Consider the following 27,624-nt stretch of genomic DNA (forward strand, 5'->3'; position numbering starts at 1 on the left):
AGAGCTGTGTTTACCGCGGTCCGGGAAGTACACTCCTGGCGAGACGTTTGACCCCATGCTGCGTTTCGTCTCGTTCACGATATCAGTATCGAACCCGTATTGTGACTTCTATAAGAAGGTAAGGACTTGAAGACTTAAGTATACCTAGCATGTTTCTTCTTGTTATTATCCTACTAGTCCTACTACTACTCCTACTTAATATTATAAATTAAGTAGGATTTTTTTTTGGCTTTTGGTTGCTATTTTAAATAGATAATCCTGTATTTATTGTAAATATAAATATATAAAACTCAAAGGTGACTGACTGACTGACTGACTGACTGACATAGTGATCTATCAACGCACAGCTGAAACCACTGGACGGATCGGGCTGAAATTTGGCATGCAGATAGATGTTATGACGTAGGCATCCGCTAAGAAAGGATTTTGATCAATTCTACCCCCAAGGGGATAAAATAGGGGATGAAAGTTTGTATGAAACTTGCCCACGCAGACGAAGTTGCGGGCAACAGCTAGTATGATAATAAAATGAAAAAAAAAATGTGAAAGTTTATGAGAATGTATGGATGTATGTTTGTTATTCTTTCACGCAAAAACGGCTGTACCAATTTGGTTGAAATTTAGTATGTAGATAGGAGATACCCTGGATTAACACATAAGCTACTTTTTGTCAATACAACACGCGGGCAAAGCCGCTGGCGGTAGCTCGTAATTATAATAAGTGTATATTCGAATATACAGGTTATAAATAGTAATTTATTAATAAGTATGGAGTGAAAAAGGCCGTTAAGCTGAACTTCAACATGTATTACATACATATCTGTAAAATACCTTAACATGCATACATATTTTGAGTTTGAGTTTGAGACGGCGTGTGAGTCTTGTTCTCCATGTTTTGATTAGATCTGCTTTGTCTTCAGGAGTTTTCATGGTTTCATATGCTTCAAAGTTGAGATTAGAATATTCTTTGCAAGCAATTTGTTTATCTAGCCTATTCTCGTACATTTATGTATTTAATCCAGTAACTTCAAAAGTGTAAATATAACTGATATTTTTAGGGTTCCGTAGCCAAAACGTAAAACGGGACTCTATTGTTTTCGCGTCGGTCCGTCCGTCACCAGGCTGTATCTCATGAACCATGATAGTTAGAGAGTTGAAATTTTCACAGATTATGTATTTCTGTTGCCGCTATAACAACAAATACTGAAAACTAGAATAAAATGAATATTTTGGGGGGTCCCATACAACAAACGTGATTTTTTTGCTCATTTTTGCTCTGGTACGAAACCCTTCGTGCGGGAGTCCGACTCGCACTTGGCCGGTTTTTTATTTATTTGATCTGCAAAAATAACAATTTTTGTTTTATCAGTGAGATTATGAGAAGTGGACTTAATTATGAGAAGTGGATGATGAGGTGTTATGAGCTCTGGGGACAACAAAGAAGTTGACTCGCTAAAACTGACTCCTTCTTTTGTCTGTGACCGGGAATGCATGACTCGGTTATGCATCCATTCGTAACGCAATGTGGTTTTTCTTCACTGTAGCTAAATGTTATGTAGGAACCCCTTTACGTCTTTCGTTTTTTAGTAACATATGCAGTATCTATACCTAATAATAATGGGTATATTTCTATAGTATAAATACAGGTATAATCGTCAGTTTTGTGTCATCAGCGTGTTGGCTTCGGCCCCACGTTCGCCACCCAAAAATCCGGACTCTATAGTCCCGTGGTCTGGTAGAGACATGCAAAAAAATTATAATAAATTCTTTATTCGAGCATGACTCAATAAAGTTAGTACCTATTACTTAGTACTATGTTAGTAACATAGTTCTGTGGTCAATTCTCAAAATCAAAATCGTTTATTAACGTGTATGTTAGGCCTTGTAGTGTAAGTCTGTTTTTCAGCAAATTTCAATAGGTTATCGATGTCGAACTAATTGAATATGGGCTGCGAACCAAATGTTGGTAAAATAAAGGATAAGATAATTTGACTTTTTTATAATACTACCTGTATTATAAAAAAGTCAAATAAATGTACCTATCATGCCAGTAAAATAAAAGTCGCGTCGAACTAACGCATCGAGGATTCTGTAAAATGTGTATAATATATCATTCTTTATCCCTCATGCTAGAAGATAAAATGAACAATGTTATAATTACTTAAATAAATTAAGGTAAAAAATTGTTGTCATCCAAACTAAACATGTATGCAAAATTAATCGGCTCAATCGGTCGAGAGCAAGTGCCTTAAAATTGAGTTGTATTTCACCCGAACACACATAATTAGTACATACATACATATGTACATACATTGCAAGTTAAATAAAAGCTTGTAGGTAAGTAATATTTAACTATGCTGGGGTCTAATAAATAAATGATAAAACTAACGTTAAATGCTAAGACGATGTGGGCTGTTTCCTTACTTTTTCTTCAGGTAACAGCCAAAGAAAGTACACAGGATATTTACTATAGCAGTTTTTCTTATATGATTTTAATGGGAAAAAATAATGATTCATTTTTATTCAGATATCCTGTTGGTCAATCATTCTGTTAGGGGAATTAAATACGACGGCCTTCATACAAAACCCGTTAGTATGTTAGTACCCGTTTCGTAACTAGATGGCGCTGAGCGTATTGGGTTGAAAGCTGAATCGCGCTATGGTTTCGTTACAAACTCTGCTATATAAGACAAAGCGAACTTGATCAGCTAAGAAGTCAATTCTAAAGTTTTCATACTATTTTTGAACGGCTCTCTCTTATTTTCGAATAAGAGAACCCTGATATAACAATAAAAAGAAAGCTATGACCATCAGGTTATAGTTTAGGTGTACCTACCTAAGCTATAACCTGATGGTCATAGCTTTCTTTTGTCATAGTATATGTTAGGCCTTATAGAGTAAATATAAACTCTTTTGCAAAAAAAACGGGCACCTATGCTAAATCTTCGTTTTAAGGACTTTATGTGTATTTCAAAGGGTTTTAATGATTGTAGTATGTTTCTAGCATCAAAAGAGTTAGTCGAGCATGCGTGAGAGTGTATTCTAAATTTGAATTTTGTACAATTGCTAAGAAATTGGTTAAACCTTGTTTTGGACTAATTGCTAGCAGAAAGTTCGTCGGTGTTTTGAAAAGTTTTCGAAGTGATTTTCAGGAAAATGATAATGCAGTTTTAATTAATGATTAATGTACTTTTTTGGTAGATCAAAACATTTTTGAAAAACTATGCGTATTTGATAAAATTTTCGCCTGCTCTAAATGGGCTATACTGACGATTGATGGCAATGTTAAGAGTTTCGGTATTTTAGTGTAACGCGTTCTATTGTTTAGATATTGTACCCACGTGTTTTAAAATATCGCTTTTTCATAATTAAACACTATTTAGAAGAGTATCAGTACCTTTGGGTGCGACAAAACCAATTTAATGTAAGCAGTCCCGATCACAACTCGTCTCCTATCAGACTTCGACATTTTTAAAAATCTTGAAATTCTACAAAATACAGAAAATAGCGCATAGACTGTAAGCACGAGGTCTTAAGGTCTCGTAATCAATGATTTTTAAACAACCTCGTCTCTTGGGAAACTCCGTAGACCTCTGAAGATCTATGAGTCTGAGCGTTCAAATAGCGTGTTTTCATTCCACGGACATTTTATTGAATAAACTTGCCTACAATGAGATTTTCTGGCATCTACAGCACTTTCCTGCTTAAATCATAACAATAATTGGCTATCTGCTCATTTCTTAAGAAATATACGTTTGGCCAATAATTTTGAATGCTTGACTCCCTTTCAGCTAAATCTCCGTTTAGTAACCCGATACCTATGGAGTTATCGAGAGCTTCAACGCGGCAATAATTTGACTTTTTAGATAACTTTAACCTTCCTCATCATTTTTTATATGGTTAATTTTAACATTTATCACAAAATTTGGTATTTTTTAAATGACAAAGTCCGATAGGAGACGAGTTGTGATCGGCACTGCTTACTTTAAATTGGTTTTGTCGCAGCCAAAGGTACTGATACTCTTCTAAATAGTGTTTGTTGATGAAAAAGCGATATTTTAAAACACGTGGGTACAATATCTAAACAATAGAACGCGTTACACTAAAATACCGAAACTCTTAACATTGCCATCAATCATCAGTATAGCCCATTTAGAGCAGGAGAAAATTTTATCAAATACGCATAGTTTTTCAAAAATGTTTTGATCTAACAAAAAAGTACATTAATCATTAATTAAAACTGCATTATCATTTTCCTGAAAATCATTTCAAAAACTTTTCAAAACACCGACAAACTTTCTGCTAGCAATTAGTCCAAAACAAGGTTTAACCAATTTCTTAGCAATTGTACAAAATTCAAATTTAGAATACACTCTCACGCATGCTCGACTAACTCTTTTGATGCTAGAAACATCCTACAATTATTAAAACCCTTTGAAATACACGTAAAGTCCTTAAAACTAAGATTACGCATAGGTGCCCGTTTTTTTTGCAAAAGAGTGTATGTATGTCCAAGTATAGTATGTATGTCACCGGAAAATAACAAGACTCGTAAGTTGATCAATTTTCTAGGTAGTTCATCAACTCTCGGAAAATAAACGTCATTTGAAATGTATTTCTGTTTGAACTTTTGGGTAAAATGGTTATGCTGTACTTAGCAGATGCGCCTATCTGAAAAGAGAAAATATGTGTGCTGCTACCACACAGTTAGCAGCTGCATGAATTATTAGGTACTATGCTACATATACAACGTTAAGTTTTCACAAAACACTAAAAATAAGGTGCGAGAGTTCAATATTTCATCATAATAGTTGAGCGCAAAAAGTCATCCGCAAAGTAATCGTGTTACACGCCTAAAAGCCGAAGCGCGGATATCAGAAACAATTACTAATTGTACGAAACAAATAAAATAAAAACTATGTAAGAGGTATGTGTTAAAAAGGATGTTACAGGTTTTTATTTACTTTATTTTATTGCTACCTCTAGTTTGTCTTAAGCTTTGGTTTCCTAGGAAAGCGGTGCCGTCATATAGCGGCCGTAATACAGCGGTGAATGACGTCACCAGAACGTTGTCTATGTAAACAAAATGGGGCGGTTTCCTAGAGAGCGGTAACTAACGCCGTAACTTCAAAAAGCGGTGCCGCCATTTGCATGACGGCCGTCTTGACGGTGTCAGATAGTTTGGTGAACGTTTTATTGAAAGCGGTGAAGCTTTTTAATACGTATTTGTGTTTTTTTTTTTCGGAACAACGTCAAAAATTAGTTACAACTCTTGGAGCAGCGAGGACGACGAAATTTTAATAGATTTCGTTCGTAACCACGAAGCAATATATAATATAAAAAGTAAAGATTATAGAAAAAGTCAACTAAAACAGAATTGGTGTCGTGAAATTTGAGAAATATTAAATAAAACAGGTTAGTGATGATGTCCTCCTAGCCGATTATCGGCTACGGCGGCTGTTCTCATGTAAGGAGATTAGCCAACTACGCAGGACATATTATAGTGCACGAGCATTTGCGCAGACACAGGTGCACTCACTATTCCTTCACTCTCATAACCCGATGGGACGGCAATCCGACACGACCGGTAAGAGATCAGGCGCAGGACCGACATTTACGTGCTCTCCGATGCACGGGTGTATCAATCACCAGCTTAGCACGGGTGTATAAAACCCACAAAGCGATTTCGGCCCGACTCGGGAATCGAACCCGAGACCTCGTGCTCAGCAGCCGCACTTGCGACAGCTAGACCAACGAGGCAGTTGAAAAAAAAAAAAAAAACAGGTTAGTAAGTATGATACAACTAACAAAAGTTTATGACGGTGTGTTAAAACGGCCGTGGAACTTTCCACATGTCATCACCGTAAAGACGACCGTCTATTTGCGTCCGTTATATGGCGGCCGCTATATGACGGCACCGCTTTCCTAGGAAACCCAAGCTTTACTTTCTAACAGCCAGTTTCTTCATCAAAAGTAAAAGCCAAAGTACTGTGATAAAGTAAAAGTAGCGGTCAAATTCGTTTTATCTATTAGTTTTGCGTTACTTTAGCCTTGAAAAGACGAATTTGACCGTTACTTTTACTTTATGACATTATGCTGTATTTATGACATCTTGGACTTCAATGACTGATTCGGAGGGCACGTTGAACTGTAGGTTTCAGTTGTCATTGATCATGTTTAGCACTTGTTAAAGGAAGACAGAAGCCGTTATGTCTGAAAACCAGTCTTACGTACGGGTGTTGGGTAGCTCCCTGTAAAACGCTAGTACTCAGCTTCAGCTGCAATACTGAAAGCCGACCGCAACATTGGGTAAAGGCTAGGCAGATGATAATGATTTCACAGGTATTTAGAATAATATATTTAGTCAAGCTACATAAAATCTCGGACATGTCTGTCAAATTGCCTGCATCAACAGAGCACGTCCTATTTTAAAGCTTATTATCATCAAGATAGTCACTGCAGCATTCAATTCAAACTTCTCATTTACACATAGAAAAAATCCCATTGTGCAGCTCAGATTCACGTTCCACCATAAAAAAAAAACATTTTATGAACAACTAAAACTCCTACGAATTTACATAGTTATAGCAAAAGCGCGAATGTACGCTTGAGTAAAAGTTAAAAAAAAAACTACGTAAAGGCTAGCAAACAGCTATGTATATAGAAATGTATAATACAATTTTACCTGGACTTTTTCAGGCTGGTAAAAATGAAAAATGAAGTTACCTACGTCGATAAAGTGATTCCGGGAAAATGTATCAATAGAGATTTGAATCAGTACGAACGTTGTATAGAATTTTAGAGCTTTTGTATCTAAAAGAGGCGTTGGTCAAGAAAATATTTGATCGCTATATTGCCTTCTTGATGCAAAGGTATCAACAGAGATGTTTAAAAAGTGTAGTAGCCGAAAAATTGCAAACGAATCTCAAAGTACCTTTCAACTTTGTTGATTCTAGTTTCCAATCATCATCCCTTTTGGCCGAAACACTAGAAATGGACTAAAAAATGTTAAACCACTCTTAGTTGCAAACAGTAGTTAAGTTTGCACGCTCAATGGCTTTCGGGTTACTTGCGCAGTAAGTCCCGCTAAAGCCCCCAATATTTTGCAACTTCCAGTGATAGTTTATACGAGTATTTTACTTTTGAAGGAACTAAAAGAGAATTTCTTTTTGAAAAAAGTATTTTTACGTCAAAACTTAGGTATTATTTTTATTTCAGTATTTTATCTGTAGTTATCTATTCTGCGGTATTTTATGATTCCGAATTTATTAATTTGTAATAAGTATTTACTTATAGAGAAATGCATAGTGTTTGACATAATTCGGAAAAATCCCATATTTCTTTTTTATCGTCGATGCGGTTTGAATACACAGTAGCGCAAAAGTACCTACTAGTAATAATTCTACCATACAACTCCAACTGAGCGGTGTTCAAGTTTTATCTAACAACGAAATTGTATTCAACTTCATATTTCTACTTAACTTTCAGTTTCCTTATAACAGCAGTTAACGTATTTGAAGTCGAATGTAAATACTAAGTGGCTTTAATAGTTGCAACTCGCTACTGGAAACTCTATAAGTGGTGGTAAATACAAACTAAACTTACTTTTACTTTAAGTTATCACTTAGAACGCTGCACGTTCTGCATTGTAAAATTTCCTTAACTTATTTTACTTGACCATTTGCTAGAATTCGCTGTAGTAGTTTAAAACGCCCCTGATAAGCTCAAAGCATTTCGCTGTTTACTTCAACTTGCTATTTCTTCAAAATTTTAATGCGCACTTTAAAATTTGAGCTCATGAAAATTCTTCCACAGAAGTTTACTTACTTTACTTAAAATCCTGTGTAACCAGAGTAAATGCTTACCTATCAAGAAAATAATTTGCTGTCAAATACATTTCATTAAAACAGTTTAGACACGGCTATCTCAAGGCTGGAGTATTTTGGAGCCAATTTCTTAGCTTAATAGCATAAAGGTGACACAATACTAGTCCGGATGGTATAAAATGCTAAGCTAGCTTGGACCAGCTGACAGCAGTGTTCTCGACGTATAGTCTGTTAACACTTATTGTGATTGGATGTCTGACTTACGATACGAGTATTCCTAGGTGACTGAGCGACGTATTGAGGCGACTGTTCTACAAAAAAATATGTTTTGTAGAGTCGTATTGATGCTTATAATAATAGTCACTAGAAAACATTTAATACTGAAATTATTATTTATTAAAAAATAATGTGTTTATTTTAAAAGTCCTGAAATCATCATATAACTTGGTTTCGGGATTAATTTAGTTGTCTCCTTCTGATTATATTTTATTCATTTTATAACACTCGTTTTCAGAGGTTCAGTGTAGTGACATTTCGAAGATTAGGTACCGTCTGACAATATGCTAGCTTCCTTTGTGCCTTAATTCATGATTTTACGTTTTTTATAGTTTTATTCATCAACACAATCCATGCCCAATTACGACAAGCCTACTAAGTATAATCCATCTTCAACTAATGAGTTAGTTTTGAAATAAAAACAGCTTTGGAAAAATGACTTCGTCGTTCCAAAGTATTTTCAATTGCTGCTGTTTATTTAGGAGAATACTTACCCCCGAAACGGTTTCCATTAAATATAATTAACATACAATTATTTACCACAATAATTTAACACTGGAACCAATATGGCACATACCGTAAACTAATGCGAATCTAACATGGATATGAGGACAAACTGTCCAATTTATATCATGTACTAAGCCGAGGTATTAGGTACAAACTTGGAATTTGAATTCTAATGTCCCATTTCTTGGTAAGTGTCGCAAGAAACTTGGGCTCGGAAACTTATGGGTCCAACGATAACCAGAAAAGCTAAGATTTAACTGATAGTGGATCCTCTAAGAGTTTGTATTTCTGTTCTGTGTAGTTTAGGGATCACAAACTAAGATGAATTATTATTTTTGTGGGCCTTTTTTCAGATTACGATAATATACTGTTTATCTTAAAATGTTGCTTACATGTACAACATTGAATTTATTTTATTTATTGAAAGTACTTCCAAACTACACTTTTAATTTAACTCAAGTGTGACTTCCTGACTCCATTAAACGTTTCCTTTATTTTAACCCTTAAAACAAAGTGGGTTAATTTCATATCGATATACGGAAAAGCACATAATGTCATAATTCAATGTTCTAGATATACCTACATATAGCGCACGTACATAATAATGTTTGTCCATGTGTGAACTAGTTAGGTCCAGGACACAGAAACTCATTTCATGCAAGCGCAGCCGCGTGCAACAGCTTGTTAAACAATATTATATGTTTAACCAGAAATGCGACACGAACACCGGCTTACTGAAAATAATTGCTAGTTCAAAATTACGGATATTTTTTCGATTATACCTCTATTATGTGATAGTTGTGATAATGTTCCTAACTGACGGATTTTAAAAACTTATCTATCTCTTGTGTCGCTTACTAAAGATTGAATTTTGGCTTCAGTAATGTTAAACTATCTGTAAGCAAATCAATCGATAGACAGCATATTGAAACAATCGTTAATGAGATGATGCAATTGAAAATGGAGCTTATTATTCTAATAGTGAAAAGCCCAAAGTGCTTTATATAAAATGCTCATAAGGTGATTTTTTTTTTGTATTTTAGCCTGAATCGATAGCCGATGCAGGTGCTATAAATCTTTTATTTATGACCTTAGTTTAGTTTCCCAAGTGGAAACGTTTTTATAGAAATTATATGAAAATATAAAATAAAGATCACTTCTTATGCATTTATCTGCCTTTTTGCCTGTCATGCCTACGTGTGTGAAGGTGTGTTTATGAGCGTTTAGTTTTTGGTAGACAAGTGTATCTAAAAAGTGTGTGTGATGCCAATTTTTTCAAAGCCAGCAAAAAAAAAATGCAGATGCAAAAAATCCAGACAATGAAGCTCAATGAGCCTCCGAAATAATTTAATTGTCTTACTGCAACGAAAAACAGCACAAACTTAATAAAAATGCTGGGCAACTTTTAATAACAACGTGCAACGGCTAAAAATGTTATTTCAAATTGGTTGTGTTTGTCAGATATATACACGAAATTCTTCAATTTTATTATTCCTGATTATGTATTGTTTTGTGGTTTTGCTAGATTTTTAAGGCGTGTAGTGGCAAATTGTGGCTTGGACGCAAGCCAGGCTGTTGAGATTTGTGTAATTGAGCAGAAACGCGGCTGAACATAGCTATAATAGAAGCATTATAGACGTAGTAAGATATCGGTCTATAATAAGAAACATAATGTTAATAGGCCGTGACCAAGTTACAGGTACATGAAATTTAATTTTTATTAGTGTTATCGACAAGCTTTGTCCGGGTAACTGGATTGAGGAGATCAGAAAGTCAGCCACTCCTTGTAAAACACTGGTACTTAGCTGGTCGGTTAGACTGGAAGCCGACCCCAACATAGTTGGGAAAAGACTAGGCAGATGATGATAAATGTATTGAATATATTTTTTATTATTGTGTAGATTTCAGTTACGAGCGGGTTTCAACAAAAACTAAAAACTCATTTGTCGGTCGATTTACGCCCAACAGGTATTAAATGCAACAAGAAAAATCGTCTTAAATTTTTCTTAAAAGCGTATTTTACTCGCTTTTACTTGGTTATTCCAGTCTGGCTTGTATCGCGAAATAATAACAAAATTACTAATCCGTATACGATGAAACGTCCAAGTTGGTCTCGCCAAGTAAAATCAGATTAAGGTCGCCTCCATAGAACCCCAAGAGAGTGTGAAGTTTTACGTTATCTCGTGTGTCTATCTATGTTTACTTGAAAACGACGGATACGGAAATCTGTATGTTACAACGTCACGTATTCATGCAGCATATTTTACCCCTAAAAAACCAGAAATATATTTTTGCTCCTTTGCAACGCAGTTTATAGTTTTATCGAGTTTTAATTACGGCGTCAAATTCGTTTATAATTTCGTTGATATTTTCACCCATCAAATCACTCTTTCACTCTAAGGTTGGCTGTAAGAGAACCCAACACTGGGTTAAGCTCGCCGTTGTACATAATGTCTCCGTTTTCAGTGTGTCAAATGTATTTATGTGTGCAATAAAGAATAATAATACTAATAATATTTTAGTGTAGCGGCCATTTTGCGTGTTCTTTTGTTTATCGAACACGTAGGTACCTATGTTGTGTGCATACGTGATACTGAGTATACCTCTAAGTTTGTGAGCAACAACAGAGCTAAACAGAGAAGGTTTTGCAAGTTATGATAGTCAACAAACGGAGTTTAGAGCGGAACTGGGGATTATTTCGGCACCCAGAGCTCATACTTGCAGCAATGTTGGAACTTGTTCCCAGAAAACGATAACTTACCACTTTACTGTATATTTTAGTCTTCTAGCTTAGTAAGTTGCATTGTAAAATGCACGGAAATACGTAACTATTCTTTTGTGGAGACTGAAAAACAATAAATTAGCTAGGCTTCTCACTTTATTAAAAAAATGGGTTTTGGTTTGCCTGTGTAACTGGTTTGAGGAGGTCAGAAAGACAATCTCTCCTTGTAAAACACTGGTACTCAACTCCAACCGGACAGACTCGAAGTTGACCCTATCCTGGTTGGGAAAAAGCTAGGCAGACGATGATGACATGTATTTGTATAACCTAGAGTTGCCTAATCTAAGATGCCTAAGGAGAATTAAGAGTCGGAAAACTTTCTATCACAGTATTGAAGCACTGCGCTACTACGGAATATTATATAAGTACCGTGTATGTATGTTGAATTCATATTAATATTCATGGAAAATATAACCTAAGTATTTATATTTTTTTATGAATTCAATGACCCTAAAGTTGAATTAGTTTTTGTTACAAATGACAAAAACACATCTAAAGCCTTCAATTAAAATAAATATAACAAAAATGAAAAAGTATATTCTATCCCCTTATGTATACTTACCTACTTATCAAAGATATGTTGGTACTATTTGTTCATGGTAAGACCTCAGGTCAATCACCATGGGGTTTCATGGTTTACTAGATGATGATGTTAACATGCTGGCTAGAGTACTCGTATACTGCAGACTTAACAGTCGGCCGATAGTTTGTTCGGGCTTTCATGATGTCTTCTAGCCGATTATCGGCTACGGCGGCTGTTCTCACGTAAGGAGATTAGCCAACTGCACAGGACATATTATAGTGCACAAGCATTTGCGCAGACACAGGTGCACTCACTATTCCTTCACTCTCATAGCCCGTTAGGACGGCAATCCGACACCACCGGAGAGAGACTCCTGTGGAAATGAATAGTAGTACGCACATAACAACGATCAGATATTTGGACAGCGTCAGACCGACTAGAAACTTTAACTGAATTCACGACTACAAACAAAATGTGCTAAACTAATTAGCCGACTTTAGTAAACGACTTTGATTTTCTTAATTATTTTTTTTCCAAGCATCGTCGAGCCAACTGTCGGCCGACTGTTTAGTTTTCAGTGTGCGGGCACTCTAAGTTGACGCTATTGACTTAATTAAACTGTGTTTGTGTTGGTTAGTTTAGAGCTGACTGCACCTGTGTTCAATGTCCTATTAGTAGAATTTCGAAGCTGGAATGTCAATAAATAAATTATTGCTTAATCGACCATAAATTAATAAAGAGATTTGCATATTTGCGATATATGCATACTTTTTGCGCGCATCTCAAACTTCTTATGAGCCACTAATTAGCGGTGTATGTATTCGAGAATCATAAGTTTAATATTGGTTGCAAACATTTTGAGCAATAGCTCTCCGGAATCATGCAATTGGTTAATGTATAAATTATAAACGTATCATATCGCAGTAAAGTGGAGTGAGATCCCACCGCCATCTGTATTTCATGTAATATTCATTTAAGTATATCGTTCGAAGTTTCAAAAGTAGTTCATGATGCATATAAGCTCGGTTTACTTACACAAGAGTCGTTTCTAAGAACATACAAGGATGTATTCGCCTCATATCAATGTTACCCAAGCCTGTATCACAACTCAATATAAAGTTTATGCACTGTCAAGCAGCAAGCTGAGAAAGAAATAAAGCTTTTGTTTGAATGAAACCTTCTAAAGTCACATCACATAATGTGTTTTCATCGGCCTCTATGCAGTTTTCACATTTTATTTTCCTAGCAAACAGCATGTTACATAGCTGGACATTTCTGTCAACACCATTGTAGTGTGACTCGGTAGCTAACGGACGCGGCCTTTGTACTTCTGCATGTGCATCGCGTTCCACGTCGAACTTTCTTTTAAAAATGTTCAAAAAGCAAAAACAAATGAAGGCTGTCGAATCTCTCGACGGCCAGGTGAATTCCGGTGGCACTTTGGACGAATTTTAAATTAAAATTGTTAAAATGTTACACATATTTCGCTCGCCGCTTTCCCATTTTTAATCGATTTATTGAAAAAGCCTTTCTTCTTTCGGCGGTCGTAGGTTATCTTTATGCAATTGATCGGGTTAAAAGGATGTTCTTTTAATCCCTGTTCCATTCAATATTAAGTGGCGTATACTTGAATAAGTTTAAAACAATATTGGTTCTTTGTTTAAAAATATCGTAAGAGCTTTTGCCTCACCGAAAATTTTTTAACACAAAAATAGTACAGGTTATAGTACAGGTGAGACAATATTTGGTGTCATAGTGCACTGGTACCTATATTGTGGTCTTAGGGCCGCGTCCATTGTGTCGCCGCCGCACGTTCGAGCGCACGAACCGTATGAAGCGGAGAATCAACAAACACATAACAAGGCTTACCTATTCCATGTTTATAGAACGCCCGGCTGAATTATTATGGATCATGTAATCGCAGTTATGTCAATAGATTTGATGATTACACATAAATTATCCGTTAATTCTTATAGATAGATTCAGTGCGTTATATTTTGAGGTAAGACAAAAATTATGATTTCATTAAGACAGTGCATGCTTCCTTTTATTGATTTATTCCTGATATTGCATCGTTTGAAAGAAGCTGTAAGGACATACCTAGGTATAGGTATTAGATATTTTTAGTTTGGAGTTGCGAACTTCCTTGAAGGCGACTGGTAGTTGGTATTTGTTCAATAAGTTGCACTTCAAGAATGTATGCTTTTGATACTTCGATGCCTGTAAAAACTCTAGCGTCAACATTTTGTTTTCGTCTTTAAGTTCTCTAAACGTTTTCAGGAAATTAATTTTGTTGACATTTTAAAATAGACCAACTGGTATGTTTTTTTTTTTAATAAATAAAATGTAACCCGTAGAAAATTAAAAGTCATACAATTAATCGTTTCAAAATTAAAAGTATTATCAAAAAGGTTTTTTTCTATTTAGGTAGGTATATTCATATTTTTTTTGCAATCAAAGTTGTTTTGTAATCAAAGTTCAGTCAAAAAACTTCTGTATTTTTAGTATTTTAACCTAAATACGCGAAAAGAGGAATGCATTTACAAATAGAAACGCCAAGGATGTTACACAACTGATTGCACTTCCAACGTGTTTCCTGATAAGTCGGGCACAGATGTACTTTGTCCTACATGTTGCAATACAGTTTCTTCCGGATTTACGTGGAATATGAAGACGCCAGCGGATATTTTCTCCGAACCTATTTCAATGATAGTTTTCTACTATACATTCCATCTTGTTTTAATGTGGTCTTCTTGGTACAGATTCTTTTTTAAAATTTGAATGCTCTGGTTGTGTCTGGCAGTCAATTTGTCGTTTTACATTTTTGAAATTAGAACTCGACGTTCATGTTCTTTGGTTTGAAAAATAAATATGTGTAGCTGTGACAAAAAGTGAAAACTAGCTGTATGTGAAATAATTATTACACTTTTCTTTTATCTCCTGGCTAAGGTAAGATATTCATTTTATTAATCACATTTTAGCTCAAGAAGTGCAGTTTTCACATTTTTGGGAAGCTTTTTGGTGGGACTTTTTACAAAATGTTTAACAGCTCTCCAGCTAAATCTATGCCTTGTGAATGCTATTGCACTTGACATTTTTTTTTAAATCGTACGTGTGATTTCTGCAATGTTGCACCTTTTAAATATAAAAGAAGGAAGGTTTCCATGGTAAGGTACGTACCTCTAGGTACTCTATACATCGAACTAGGTAGGTTACTCTAGTTGTCGGATCTCAGTCTGATTCTAAAACGTGAAGTTTGAAGTATGCATTCGTTTTAAGCTGTAGACATTGCGGGGAGAGTAGGGTAAAAAGTACGTAGCAGGAGTATTTCTAGAAAAAAAAAACAAAAATGAATAAAGTAGCATTAAAAGAGAACACATTACATTTGAACTTTAATGAAGATAATAATAATTATAAGAACTGAATCCTCGCTACATATTATTAAATGGTTTTAATATATTTAGATTTGGATTCATTCTCAATCATCTGGAAATTATGGCTGGTATTTTAAGTAAGCTGCCGAATTTGGGTATTTTCCATAAAGTTGTTAGTTTGTTACTAAGCCAGTGAGCTTAGTAACTATAACTGGTACTTCGTAGTCCTCATAGTTACTGGAACGAGACAAATGAAACACGAACGCGGTGATCGTTGCGAAGTACAAGACAACGGTCTACACTAAATTGCTATTGTTGTACAACTTAAATGCATTACTTTGTTAGTCTACTTTATTTCTAATTATATTAAACCATAGCTTCGGTAGAAAAAAATTGCGAATATTCATGCAATATAAGAATGGTTTTATATAGGCCCAGTTTTTAAGCAATCAAAATATTGTTTAAATAAGTAAGGTGAGTGTATAAATGTTTTTTAAGGGTTTCGTATTTCGTATTTAGGTACCTCTACATTTTAGCCAAGTCCAAGTTTCCATCTCTGTCCGTCCGCGGATAATCTCAGTGACTATAGCACTAAAAAACTGTTTCTTACCAATTTGTATAATATCAATGACGTCGAAGTTTGCTCGTGGCGCGTATTTCGACACATTCACTCGAAAAGTTCCTTAAAGAAGATTTCTGGCTGAAGGGTGTTGTGTAAAGGGTTTCGTGGCCGGCTACGTGACACCAGTCAGCGAAACACTACCCCATCACTTCGAGTGCATTAACATGAGTATTTAAGTATTATTGTTATGTATTTATAGTATTTTATATAAAAATGGTATAGTATATATCGATAAGCCTGAAATAAATGGCAAAATAATTCAATAAACATTGATTATTATTTTTGTCTACAAATGCAGTTTATTTTTTACCTGCAGCGTTTTATATTGCGTTACAAATTGAAAAAGGATTTTCGTCATTTGAACACATTTACATTTTTGGCCACATCTCCCCTATCCCGATACTTAGTCCTACGAAGCACTTAGGGGGGATTTGAAGATCATAAAAACTAGCAGTATGGCGACGCATAAACGGCGGCTTAAATTTCTCTTGAAAACATTTGAACAAGCAGGAATATCTTTAAAAAGAAATTATATAAAAAAATCATTGGAAATCTTTTGTTATTATAAAATTGACGTGCTTACGTAGATTGTATAAATTAATAAGCACTTACATGGAATCCCGATAATGCGAAAATATTAAGTAGCTGCCATTTTCATATTTTCACCTTTTAATATTGCGCAAATGAGAGCTTTTACGTGTTTCGTAGAATTCGGACGCACACATGCACACTCATTATGGTTTGAGGTTAATAACGTGAAAAGCTCCTTATTAACATGTGCTGTGTTAAGTTGCATTTCCGAGTCGAAATCCCAATCGCGACTTTACGTTCGTCCGAAACTACTGAAGAATTTTCATACATTGGTTTACTCGGACCTACTTTTGTTGCGACAGCCGCGAGTTTCGGATGTGTACCTTTAATGTATGGCCTGCAGGTCTTAACTTTTCATTCTGCAGTTATTTCAACTGAATATTGAAGTGCTGTCAATATATTAAATGCCAAAGTGAGTATTTGGCTTGCATGATAAAACTGGAGTAACGAGGTTAAGTTTTTATTTTATGCAGAGGTTTTTGGTTTTATTATTAAATCACGGGTAAAAAATAGTTATACAGTTTCAGAATATTTTTAGTAAAACTATCAGAGAAATGTTACAATATTTTATCATATGCTTGAAACATGCTTAAATATGTACCTAATAAGCTTAATAATTATATAGAAACTATATAATTATAATTAGTTAATATTTCGAACACTGATTATTATTAAAGCTGGATATTACCTTCTGTTCGCGCCTGCTTTAATTAAACGTAAAAATTAGCCTCGAGCAATAATAGATAATTTGGCTTAATAATGAGGCTCGAAATACAAAATTATTTTGAATGTGTAATTATTAAATAACTAACTGTTCCACACGGTTTTACCACATCCCGAGGAAACTATTTCCCGCACATGGTTAAAAAGTGTCAAAAATTTTCCTTTTTCAGCCGCTAAATTAAGAAACTAAACATTTAAATCGGTTCAGTATGTGTTTACTGAGTCAGACAGACAGAGTTTCTTTCGCATACATAATTATAGTAAGGAATAAAGGATCTTATGGAATCCCTTCCGCCGTTTCAGATACTTTCACAGCAAACTTAATAACTCAGTTCTAATATAGGTCCCAGTGTTGCCCACCAGGGTCAAAACCTTCCGGGGCGGCGGGATTGTTCGAAAGAGTTACCGCGGTCCTGGTGCATCATCATCTCCCGGGCCTTTTCCCAACTATGTTGGGGTCGCGGTCGGTTTCCCCCTTCATAAGGCGCCCTAGGTCTCGGCCCTGGTACATGAAGGGCTTAAGAAGGAACATGATGGGTTTTAGTCAGTAAAAGTATGACACTCCCTCACGCTGCACCCACAGCGGGAGAGGTCATTTGGTGATATCCTATACAAACCGTTTTCCCGCGGTTTCACCCGCGTCCCGTGGTAACTACTGCCAGTAGGTACAGGGATAAAATATAGCCTATGTTACTCGTGGATAATGTAGCTTTCGAATGGTGAAAGAATTTTAAAAACGTTCCAGTAGTTTTTGAGCCTATTCATTACAACCAAACAAACAAAGTTTTCCTCTTTCTAATATTATTATAGAAAAAACAAGACATGTACTACTTATTTTCGCAATAATCGAACAATAAAAGCAGTTATCCGTAACAAGGTATACAATTTCCATCTCGAAGTAACACAATATAACGTCGCAAGTACGAGGACTCTAGGACACAAATTGCTACATTAATGTTAAACATTAATTTCAGCTACTAGGTTCCTTCGTAAAAGCTGTGGCTCTTCAAGTAATATTGCCGTAAACTTCAAGCAAAACAGATTTGATAAGTCTCGGTTTATGCTTTTGAAAGTTTAAGTTAAGGAAAACATTTTGCATTTCGAGTTTTTTACTCAAAGAAGTAAGATAGTCGCTTTGGCATGTAACCCTGTAGTTTACACAAAGGGTACGTTAGTAACAGAAGCTTGTTCTTATTTTAATAAAAAATAAACCAAAGTTTCTAGACTTCTAAGACGTTGCACAAGGTACATCCTCTTATAAATTTAATTTTTATCCCCCGGTAAAAAGGTAAATAAAAACAGTGGTTGTGCCAACAACATTCAATCCCGGTTAACGGCAATTTGATAATCTCCCCAGGCCCTTGAGTTTAAAAGTGGTTAGATTACTACCGTAGGCATACTAACTTGATTTAGGAAATTGGCGCTCTTGAAAGAAAAGTCTGTGAAAATGTAAGCCGGGAAGACAGTCGGTGTATTATATTATATTTTACCTTAGGACAGCGACTGAAGCACGCTTGTGTGTGTCAATTATACATGCACATTGTCTGTGTATGACTCGGCGAAATGGCCACTACTGAGCATTCCTGAACTTACGCACACAACGACAACAATGCATGTACAATTGCACACACAAGTATGGCTCACCCGCATTCGTTAGATCAAACATATATGCGTGTGAAATACATAGTATTTTCACTCACTCTCACATATCATATACATACGTATATACATATAGGTATGTAAGTACATAATACACTAGTCACGCACGTACATAGAATTCGCATTGACAGCAGGAGCGAGCTTCATACTATTTGCTGTCACTGCAAATCAGTTGGCTTTACCAGGAATCAACTTATATGCCAAATCTTGTCAACGTTTGTATGCAAAAAATACGAATGCTGACATATTTTCAACTAAGCACTTCAAAGGATTTACAAAGCTTTTTGTTTTAAGTTACAAGGATTCTTGGAAACAGCACGAATAATACTGAAAATTATAAGTACCTACTTATACTATAGTTTTATCATTTAATTACGCAGTATTCGAGAAAATTGTTTACCAAATAAACTGGGTACCGTTAATCTTTTCGAGAATAATGCAGCCTTTGTTTTCGTTAATAACACTGATTTAAAATTTGCAGTAAGTTGTGTTTACCTGCAACAATGAGCACTTCATATAATTAAGTAGTGAAACATCTACCGGAATGTTGTATTTAATTAAATATTACTATAATAACATGTGTACAATGGACTTATTGTTACAAAGTGCCTGCCGTGAATTTAATCGCAAAGCTACTGAGAGTGATTTTTGAAGAGAATCGCAGACAATGTAATAATTTTGTTAAGAGTAATGTAAATACCTCTTACATATAGTTTTAAAGGTAACCTTGTGAAAAAGTGTGAAGGGACACATTTTTGTTGTGGCTAAAACATCCGTAGAGTCAGGCCCGCCGCTAGCTGTTTGTTCGCCCGCGTGCAAAACTGATTATGCCGCCCTACGACTACATACGTTTTGTCAAAAAATATATTAGGGGGGGGGGGCGGATCCAGGGGGTCCGGACCACCCCCTCCCCCGCCCATTCATATCCATCTTACAGTCCAACAGAAAAAAATATGCACATGCACCGCTCTGATTGCAGAAAACCCACCTACTTTTGGATAAATAACTATTGCAATACATAACATACATTACACATAATTTTTTATTTACTTGAAATGTTCAAAGTAGGTAACCTAAGCAGTCCTGGGTTAGCACATAAGCAAACTAAGCAATTGCTTAGGGCATCAATGCAGTGCAATCATTACCCAAGTGGCCCCCCTTTGTATTGAAAGATTGTGATTAACTTAAACTAACGCACTTAAATATCTATAACAATGTTTAAAGTCAGTAAAATATGTTATTTGGTGGGTTTCCCGTTGAAAAGTCAACTTATAAGACACATTCTATATGTAAGGAAGCGCGAGCGGAGCGAGCGCGAAAATTTTTTAGTCTAAGGACACAAAACAAATAAAAACCACTGTAAATTAACGTCAAAAAGTAAGATATGCACAGAAGTGAAGCGCAAAAGCCGCGAGCGAAGCGAGCGCGATTTTTTCCTTAGAGATTTCATGAAGTAAACATATCATAAAAAGCCATAACGGACGTGCGCGAAAAATGTTTTTTCGGAATTGAATGCCTCAACAATTAAAAAAAGATAAAATGCGGTATCTGACATGGAGCCGCGAGCGCAGCGAGCGCGAATTTTTTTGAGTATGCAAAGGGTGAAACAGTCAAAATTGATAGGAGACGACCAAAGCTAGGGCGGCTTTTTCTGAAATTTTATTGGTTTAATTTTGCCGCCCCCTAAATAGCATTTGCCGCACGCTACGCCATTGGTTAAGAATCTTTAATTTTGAAAATGTCCTTTCAACAGATGTACCTACCTAACTGAAACCGGCAGTGTAAGTAATATTCTTAGCGCTATTGCTGTGTTCGGAAATATTGAAATCAAATCATTAGTAAAAAGATATTGTATTTTTTAAATATTACGTGATAACTCGCTAGATTTGCCGCCCCCTAGGACGTGCCGCCCGCGTGCTGTGCACGCGCTGCACGCCCGCTTACGGCGGGCCTGCGTAGAGTTTAAAAAATATTGATGTACCGACCAAAGTGTGTACTTATAGGATCAAAGTATATAGGTACTTTGATTATAGACAAAGGCTTTGTTTGATAGGTTGAATAACGTTTTCGATTGAGCTTAATTGGTTTTGTGATTTGAAATCGTTTACTTTGACTTTACAGAATCTTGTAAGATCTACTTTTGTCATCCTAAACACGGCGGATTTCAATAACCTGTATGTTGATTGATGCTTAAAAGAGACTTGCTTCTTTGGGGCTTCCGTCAAGTTTCAATAGGGTTTCGAAACTTTTGAACCGGCTTAAATTATTCTTTCCCTTTTAAGAAACTAGATAATTCCCGAGTAACATAGGCTATGGGTATTTTGACCAGGTAGGTACGGCAAGAAGTGCCATCGAGTAAGACCGCGGGCAGCAGCTAGTCTCAATAAAATATAAAACGCTAGCAACGAGTTTAAGCCCCGCAAACTTTTGCTTCATGGCGAACAATTAATATGGACGCTGAACGATCAAACCCCAAATAATGAATACCTGTGTAAATAATTGCATTTTATGTGGTTGCACCGTCCCCGCAGGCTGCAAAAGTCATTTAAAATTAATAATTTTCACGAACCTCGCCGAACGATTATCGTTGAACATTTTCAAGTCTTTTATCGAAATATTTTAACAGAATATTAATCAATTTAAGAGAACTATGGGAATAATTAAATGAAGAGAACAATTTAAAACTTGAAAAATACCAATTAGAAACAAAACAACCCCTTTTGTCGTTCGTTAATCTAGAAAACTTGCTCACGCAAATGCAATTATCGAAAAAGCAAATAATACGAGTAATAATATTTTTAACAAGGCTTCAACCGCTTTTCACTTCCCGATATTTCAGTTTGACGTTAAATCGATAAATACCAGCAAACGCCTTTTAACATTATTGCTTTGGTTTGTTTAATAAGTTTCTAAATAGGCTTATTGTGGCCCTTTTAGAGTACTCTCACAATGTAGACTTTTTAGTTGGCCAACTGATTGATCGGGCGCTTATTTGGCCAAATACCGCCAACTAAAACCTACGTTTGAATTTACGATTTTCGAATGTTTTATTAAATGCTTTTCCAACCACCGAGGCAACAGTCGGCCGACTATTTACTTAGTCGGCAGTGTGCGTTATTCCCACTTGACATACCTACAAGTCTTATTTTATGAGAGCGTAGACAATGAAGAACAGTTTGTTTTTTTTTTTAACTAATACCTGATGGTCGATTGTTGTTGCTAATTTTACAATTTTACGAGTAGAGACACCCACAAACATTTAACTACTCACAAAAATAGTAGCAAACAGTTTCATTTTTAACATGTACAGTGGATTTTACTTACTAGGTAGGTACTTTTAACAGGTCAGACCTCGACTGACAGTCGTAGAGGAGATAAGTGGCTACATATGAATGTTTGACAATCAAATTGGTGATACGCGAATGTTCGTGACCGCAGCAATTTAAATTATATCGTCTTCAAGACAGTAATGCTTACCTGTCTACTAAATTATTCACAGATATTTCAGATTTCTATGCTATTATTTCTTACTTACTTCAATCTATTCAGTTTGCAACGTGAAAACTCGTAACAATAAACCAAAGTGAACGCTAATATCCTTATTGTTATTATACAGCACTATGCAGTTCTGCCAACCAAATTTCATTCCAAATTCGAAGAGGAAGAATTATATTCGCAAATGTATTTATTTATATCTCACAGAAGCTCTTTTCAGATTGCACATCAGACCTGCACTTGTACGTAAAAGGATTACTTCCTCGCGGCGCGGAAAAACTCACTTTTACATGTCCAGATTTTCCCTCGAGCATAAGATGCAAGCTTACTAACGTATTTACAAAAAGATTTACTTAAAAATGCCTTATTTTAATGGAATAACAATCGCCGCCGTTGAAATAGCCTCGGGTAAAACCTGCCTATTTTTATTATGGAACGAATAAGTAATTCTTTTCAGTTTTCCACGAGCTTAACAGAAATAGCCGCATTAAGTCGAGCTATAAAATAAATGAAAATATTTAACTTATGGAGGGTGAATTTCCCGGGACCAAAAATTGCGTGGCATCGATGAAATCGGTACTAAAAATCATTGTTATAATATTCTAATATTTTTTTCTAAGTAGGTGAAATAGTAATCTATGTGTAGCACTACATATTTTGTTAATAGGATTAATTGGTTCTCCAAAAAAAAAAATTAAACCTCAAAATCTTTCATTGCCGTGTTTGTCCACACGTCACCTTGATGTGTACTAGACCTTCTTGATAAAAATGTATTAGTTATTTATATTAAAACCTACTTTTATTTGATTCGTGAATAGTTAAAGTATTGTTACGGACTACATTTGTTCAAATATTTAAACAATACAACAAATGGTAAATAAAAAATAGTTTGTCCCAGAACTACCATTCATCGCCATGTCCTAAACATATTTGAGAATATTGCTTTTTCTAACGGTTTGCGTCCCTCCCGCTGTGCGCTAAATGTTGCATATTAGTGGACGTCAAGTGTTCGACGTGGAATGACATGTGCACGTGCCTGCGTTTTCGCGCCATAAATGCAAGTATGCAATTTTTTTATCACTGGACATTTTTTCTTTCATCGCCGTGGATAGGTCTTACTTCTGTTTGAATAATTTTGTCCTCTTAATTGATCATTCGGTACAATGCCATCTATCTTATGTTTATTTGTGACGTGTTAATTACTGTGAATTATTAACAGATTTTTAGTTTTTTGATGTTTTTGCCTTGATATTCATTGCCGTGCTCTCATTGCCGTGGTTTCCGTGGTCAAAATTTGCTATGGAAATGAAAAAAAATACACAGCAATGAAAAAATTTTCATTACCATGAATTGTAAAACAATTTCGTTTCATTGCCGTGGCCGCATGTTTCATTACCGTGACTTATGTTTTCATCGCCACGGCATGATTAAGAAAGAAACAATTTGTACTATATAGTCAACTACAAAAAGATATTTCCACGTTCACCTCACAAAATGATAAACTTACACACACACCACTTCAGGTTCGGGTTCACTTAGGTTGTTTTACTAGAGGAGTATTTAAGAAAAGAAAGAGAAAGATATGTCAAAACGATGGCTGCAGGAATAGTTTTCATTGCCGTGGACGCATGTTTCATTGCCGTGCACGCAAGTTTCACCGCCGTGGCATGAAAATTTTAGTCTTGTATATCTCGTTAGTTTTTTAAGCTATCTACTAGATATTAAGTAAGAATACATATCTTATCAAAAACTTTAGTAAACACTATTTTTTCTTGCTCTAAAGTTGAAGTATAAAAAATCCACGGAAATGAAGATTTTATTGGACCTGTTGAAATTCACCCTGGAATTTTGCAGTTGTTTACGTCACAGGTTTACTTGAACTTCAAATTGATTCTAATTATAAATCAGTTTATTATTAAACGTACCTTATATCTGAAAACACACTTTATGAAGTTTCTACGTTTAATCTTCTAAAGTAAATGTTACGTACAAAGACATTACAATATAATTCATACAGCTTTATCAATAATTGTTTCTGTTTTAAAACATACCAACATTATTCACATTATCGAATGCTCATTGCATTCACATTCAAACTATTCTGTACTGAATAGGTATTGAAAGAAGCAATCCGCATTTTGTTCACAGAAGGGTGTCATTTTGAAGCCGGGGATGCTTTGTGTGGGGAAGTCCCGGGAGGAGGACAATGTGACGTCATGCCTGGCAGTCCCGGGCGCCCCACTGGTGGTTGAGGGCCATCTTACTGGCTTACTGTCTTGGGGCTACGGCTGCGGATATGTGAACGATCTGCCACTGGTTTATACCAATATGCAGTATTATCAACCGTTAGTGTTTTTGTTTATGTTGAATCTTTTTTTAGCTAGCTTCATAATTATTCTGAAGAATTTTCACTTATAAAAAATAGCTAAAATAATAATAAAAAGAAACTTGTACTCATAACACAACATGTCGCGTGCATGTGGCATTTCTTTATATTTTCAATTTATTTCTTTACATTTTCATAGTCGTGTTTACAGTTTCATCAATGCGTTTTTCCTGGTCCTCAGCAGTACGATTTTATTTGTTGTCTAAATTAATTGAAATGTTAAAAAGAAAAGCAAAAAAATCATTCAACGTACAGAGCTCCGAAAAATGTGTTGTTTATTTCAGATTCGTAAAAATGTATCCTATTTCACAACTAACTACTGCAGGTTTCTGTTTTTTGTGAATAAGTTAAACCTCGTTAATAAATGTACGAATAAAGGTAGTATCTGTACGTATATCTATAATACTTCTATACTAATATTTTAAAGAGGAAAACTTTGTTTGTTTGTTTGGTTGTAATAGATGAACTCAAAAACGACTGGACCGATTTTAAATATTATTTCACCATTAGAAAGCTATATTATCTGCGAGTAACATAGGCTATATTTTATCCCGGTGCGGGCAGTAGCTCCCACGGGACGCGGGTGAAACCGCGGGAAAACGGCTAGTACAAAATAATATACGTAAATGTACATACAATGCCAGAACCTAATACATATATATATATATAATGTTATCTCCTATTCGTATGTTACAATATTCGATCAGTCAATTACAATGTGTCACAGTTGGATATAGGTAACCTAATATTTCTCTCTGTTACGATCAACTGCCAATGTAAAACAGACTTGACATAGCAAATTAATCAATAGCAAACATTAAACTATAGCGACAGCCTTTAGCAGAAATACTTAAATAAAGTAAAAAGCATAGTAAACTATTGACGAAGTTAATTTCTTCACAATCAACGTCAAGAACGAATGAAGCTTAAGAATTTCTTTCCATCACAACAAAAGGTTGTTATTTATCAAGTCAGAGGCGGCCATGGCATTCCCCATTACGATCAAATAAATCCACATCGTATATATTTATAATTTTCTGTCTTGCAAGATGCTTTTTCAAGATTTTCTCATAGGTGTTATTAGCCATATACATATTAAGTGCAAAAAAGATTGGCCATAGGTATGTTTAATCGAGTTAAGTCGCGAATGATCAGATAGCATATTATCTCAAATGTGTTTGATTCAACCACTATTATCTTACGCAAAATATTGATTCGACACTACAGTAACGTAGCTTTTTTTTCAGATGGTTACTGCACAACATCCCGCTAATACGGCGCATTACAAAGCAGAACTTGACACTTCTCTTCCAATTAAAACGAGCGCACATTTTAACAACATGGCTTAACTTAACCAGAGTAGTGAAACCCGTTCCATTCACTCTATCAGATGAGCCAATGGAGACTCTCAAGTTGGATAGAGAACTGGCTAAGTTAAAGGGAAGAGTGTATGATATAAGGGATTTTATCTTCAGAGGGATGCACCGTAAGTATAAGAAGAGGCTTTACGAGAAATTGAAGGAGAGAATAGCAGAGAAAGAAGCTATAAAGAAGATACACGAGGCATCGGAGATAACGAGTTCTGCTCCATTTCTCGATCCTGACAATCTGTTTCAAACCACGAAACAGGGCACGGGACTGACGTTCATGGAACAAACGCAACCCTTTGCGACTGACGGCGATAATGCGTACTATGAGGATTATGCAGGAGCTTAGATTTTATAAATAAATATATTTGCTGATTGTTTCTATATCTAATTATAATAAATGGTCTTAATTTTTATGGTAAATATAAAAAACAATTTCTTGATACTGATCGTTAACCAGTGCATCAAGATTTCAGTCTTGAATTTTTCTCGACGGTCAGCACTAAAATCCTTAGAAGCAAAAAGCCAGCAAAACTAAAATTCTACGAATTTTCGCATTTGACCCGGATTCATTGCACTTAAGTGTGGAAATAAAATAATCCAAAACCAGAATTAAATGCAACGGAAATACCACAATGGTCTAAGAAAATCGTATCGTAAGAGCTTTTCTTTTCCTGTGTTTTTCTATATTTTTTCACTTCAATTTTGCTGTTTAAAAGTCTGGAAAGGCCTTATGCACTGAAAAAAACAAAACAATATTGTACTGCAGGTAAGTAATTCGGAAATAAGGTACTTTTAATTTAATGTCCTTCGGGCTTGCATTTCAGTCATGTATAGATTCTAGGAAAACCAGACGTTCATGAGATTACGACAGTTCACACCTGTTGCGATTAAGTAGTACTTTCTGCTTCTTTCAAAGTTTGAAGCTTTGACATTTTGACAGACACGGAAGAGGTGCAGGTACACATCCTCCAATGAATCTCAGCAGATCAGCTCTGCTAACTTTGATTTAGTACTTGTTGTTATAGCGGCAACAGAAATACATCATCTGTGAAAATTTCAGCCATCTAGCTATCACGGTTCATGACATACAGCCTTGTGACCTAGACGGACGGACGGACAGAGGAGCGAAAACAATAGAGTCCCGTTTTATCCTCTGAATACGGAACCCTAAAAACGGGAGTTAAAAAATCTTCAATGCGCCTCAAATTATATGATAGCAAACACACATATCTGGTACATTTTGTGGCACAACACTGTAACGTTCATATAAAAGTTTCGCTCGGTTTTAAAATATTTTTCGATGCAGGTATAAATAAAATCTCGTTTTTTCGTAGTAAACTGTCTGTCAAAGTCAAACTTTTAATTCTATTCGTTCATGTTCCTATTTCGGCGAGTTATTATTACCTAGCATATGGTCTGTCGACGAAAATAAGTTCTTTCTATCCTCCATATTCTTTTTTTTAAAGCTAATTCGCGATCTGGGGCCCGAT

The 27,624-nt window shown here is 35.5% G+C and overlaps 1 protein-coding gene across 1 annotated transcript; it reads left to right on the plus strand.

Moving 5' to 3' along the window:
• LOC110375726 (uncharacterized) lies at positions 1 to 26,480 on the plus strand. Its single transcript, XM_049840992.2, has 3 exons — positions 1 to 118; positions 24,527 to 24,723; positions 26,012 to 26,480. The coding sequence occupies exons 1-3, from the start codon at positions 56 to 58 to the stop codon at positions 26,478 to 26,480; spliced, it is 729 nt and encodes a 242-aa protein (XP_049696949.2). The 5' UTR covers positions 1 to 55.
• The last annotated feature ends 1,144 nt before the right edge of the window (positions 26,481 to 27,624 follow it).

The sequence above is a fragment of the Helicoverpa armigera genome, chromosome 1 (assembly GCF_030705265.1).
Source record: "Helicoverpa armigera isolate CAAS_96S chromosome 1, ASM3070526v1, whole genome shotgun sequence".
Classification (NCBI taxonomy): Eukaryota; Metazoa; Arthropoda; class Insecta; order Lepidoptera; family Noctuidae; genus Helicoverpa; species Helicoverpa armigera.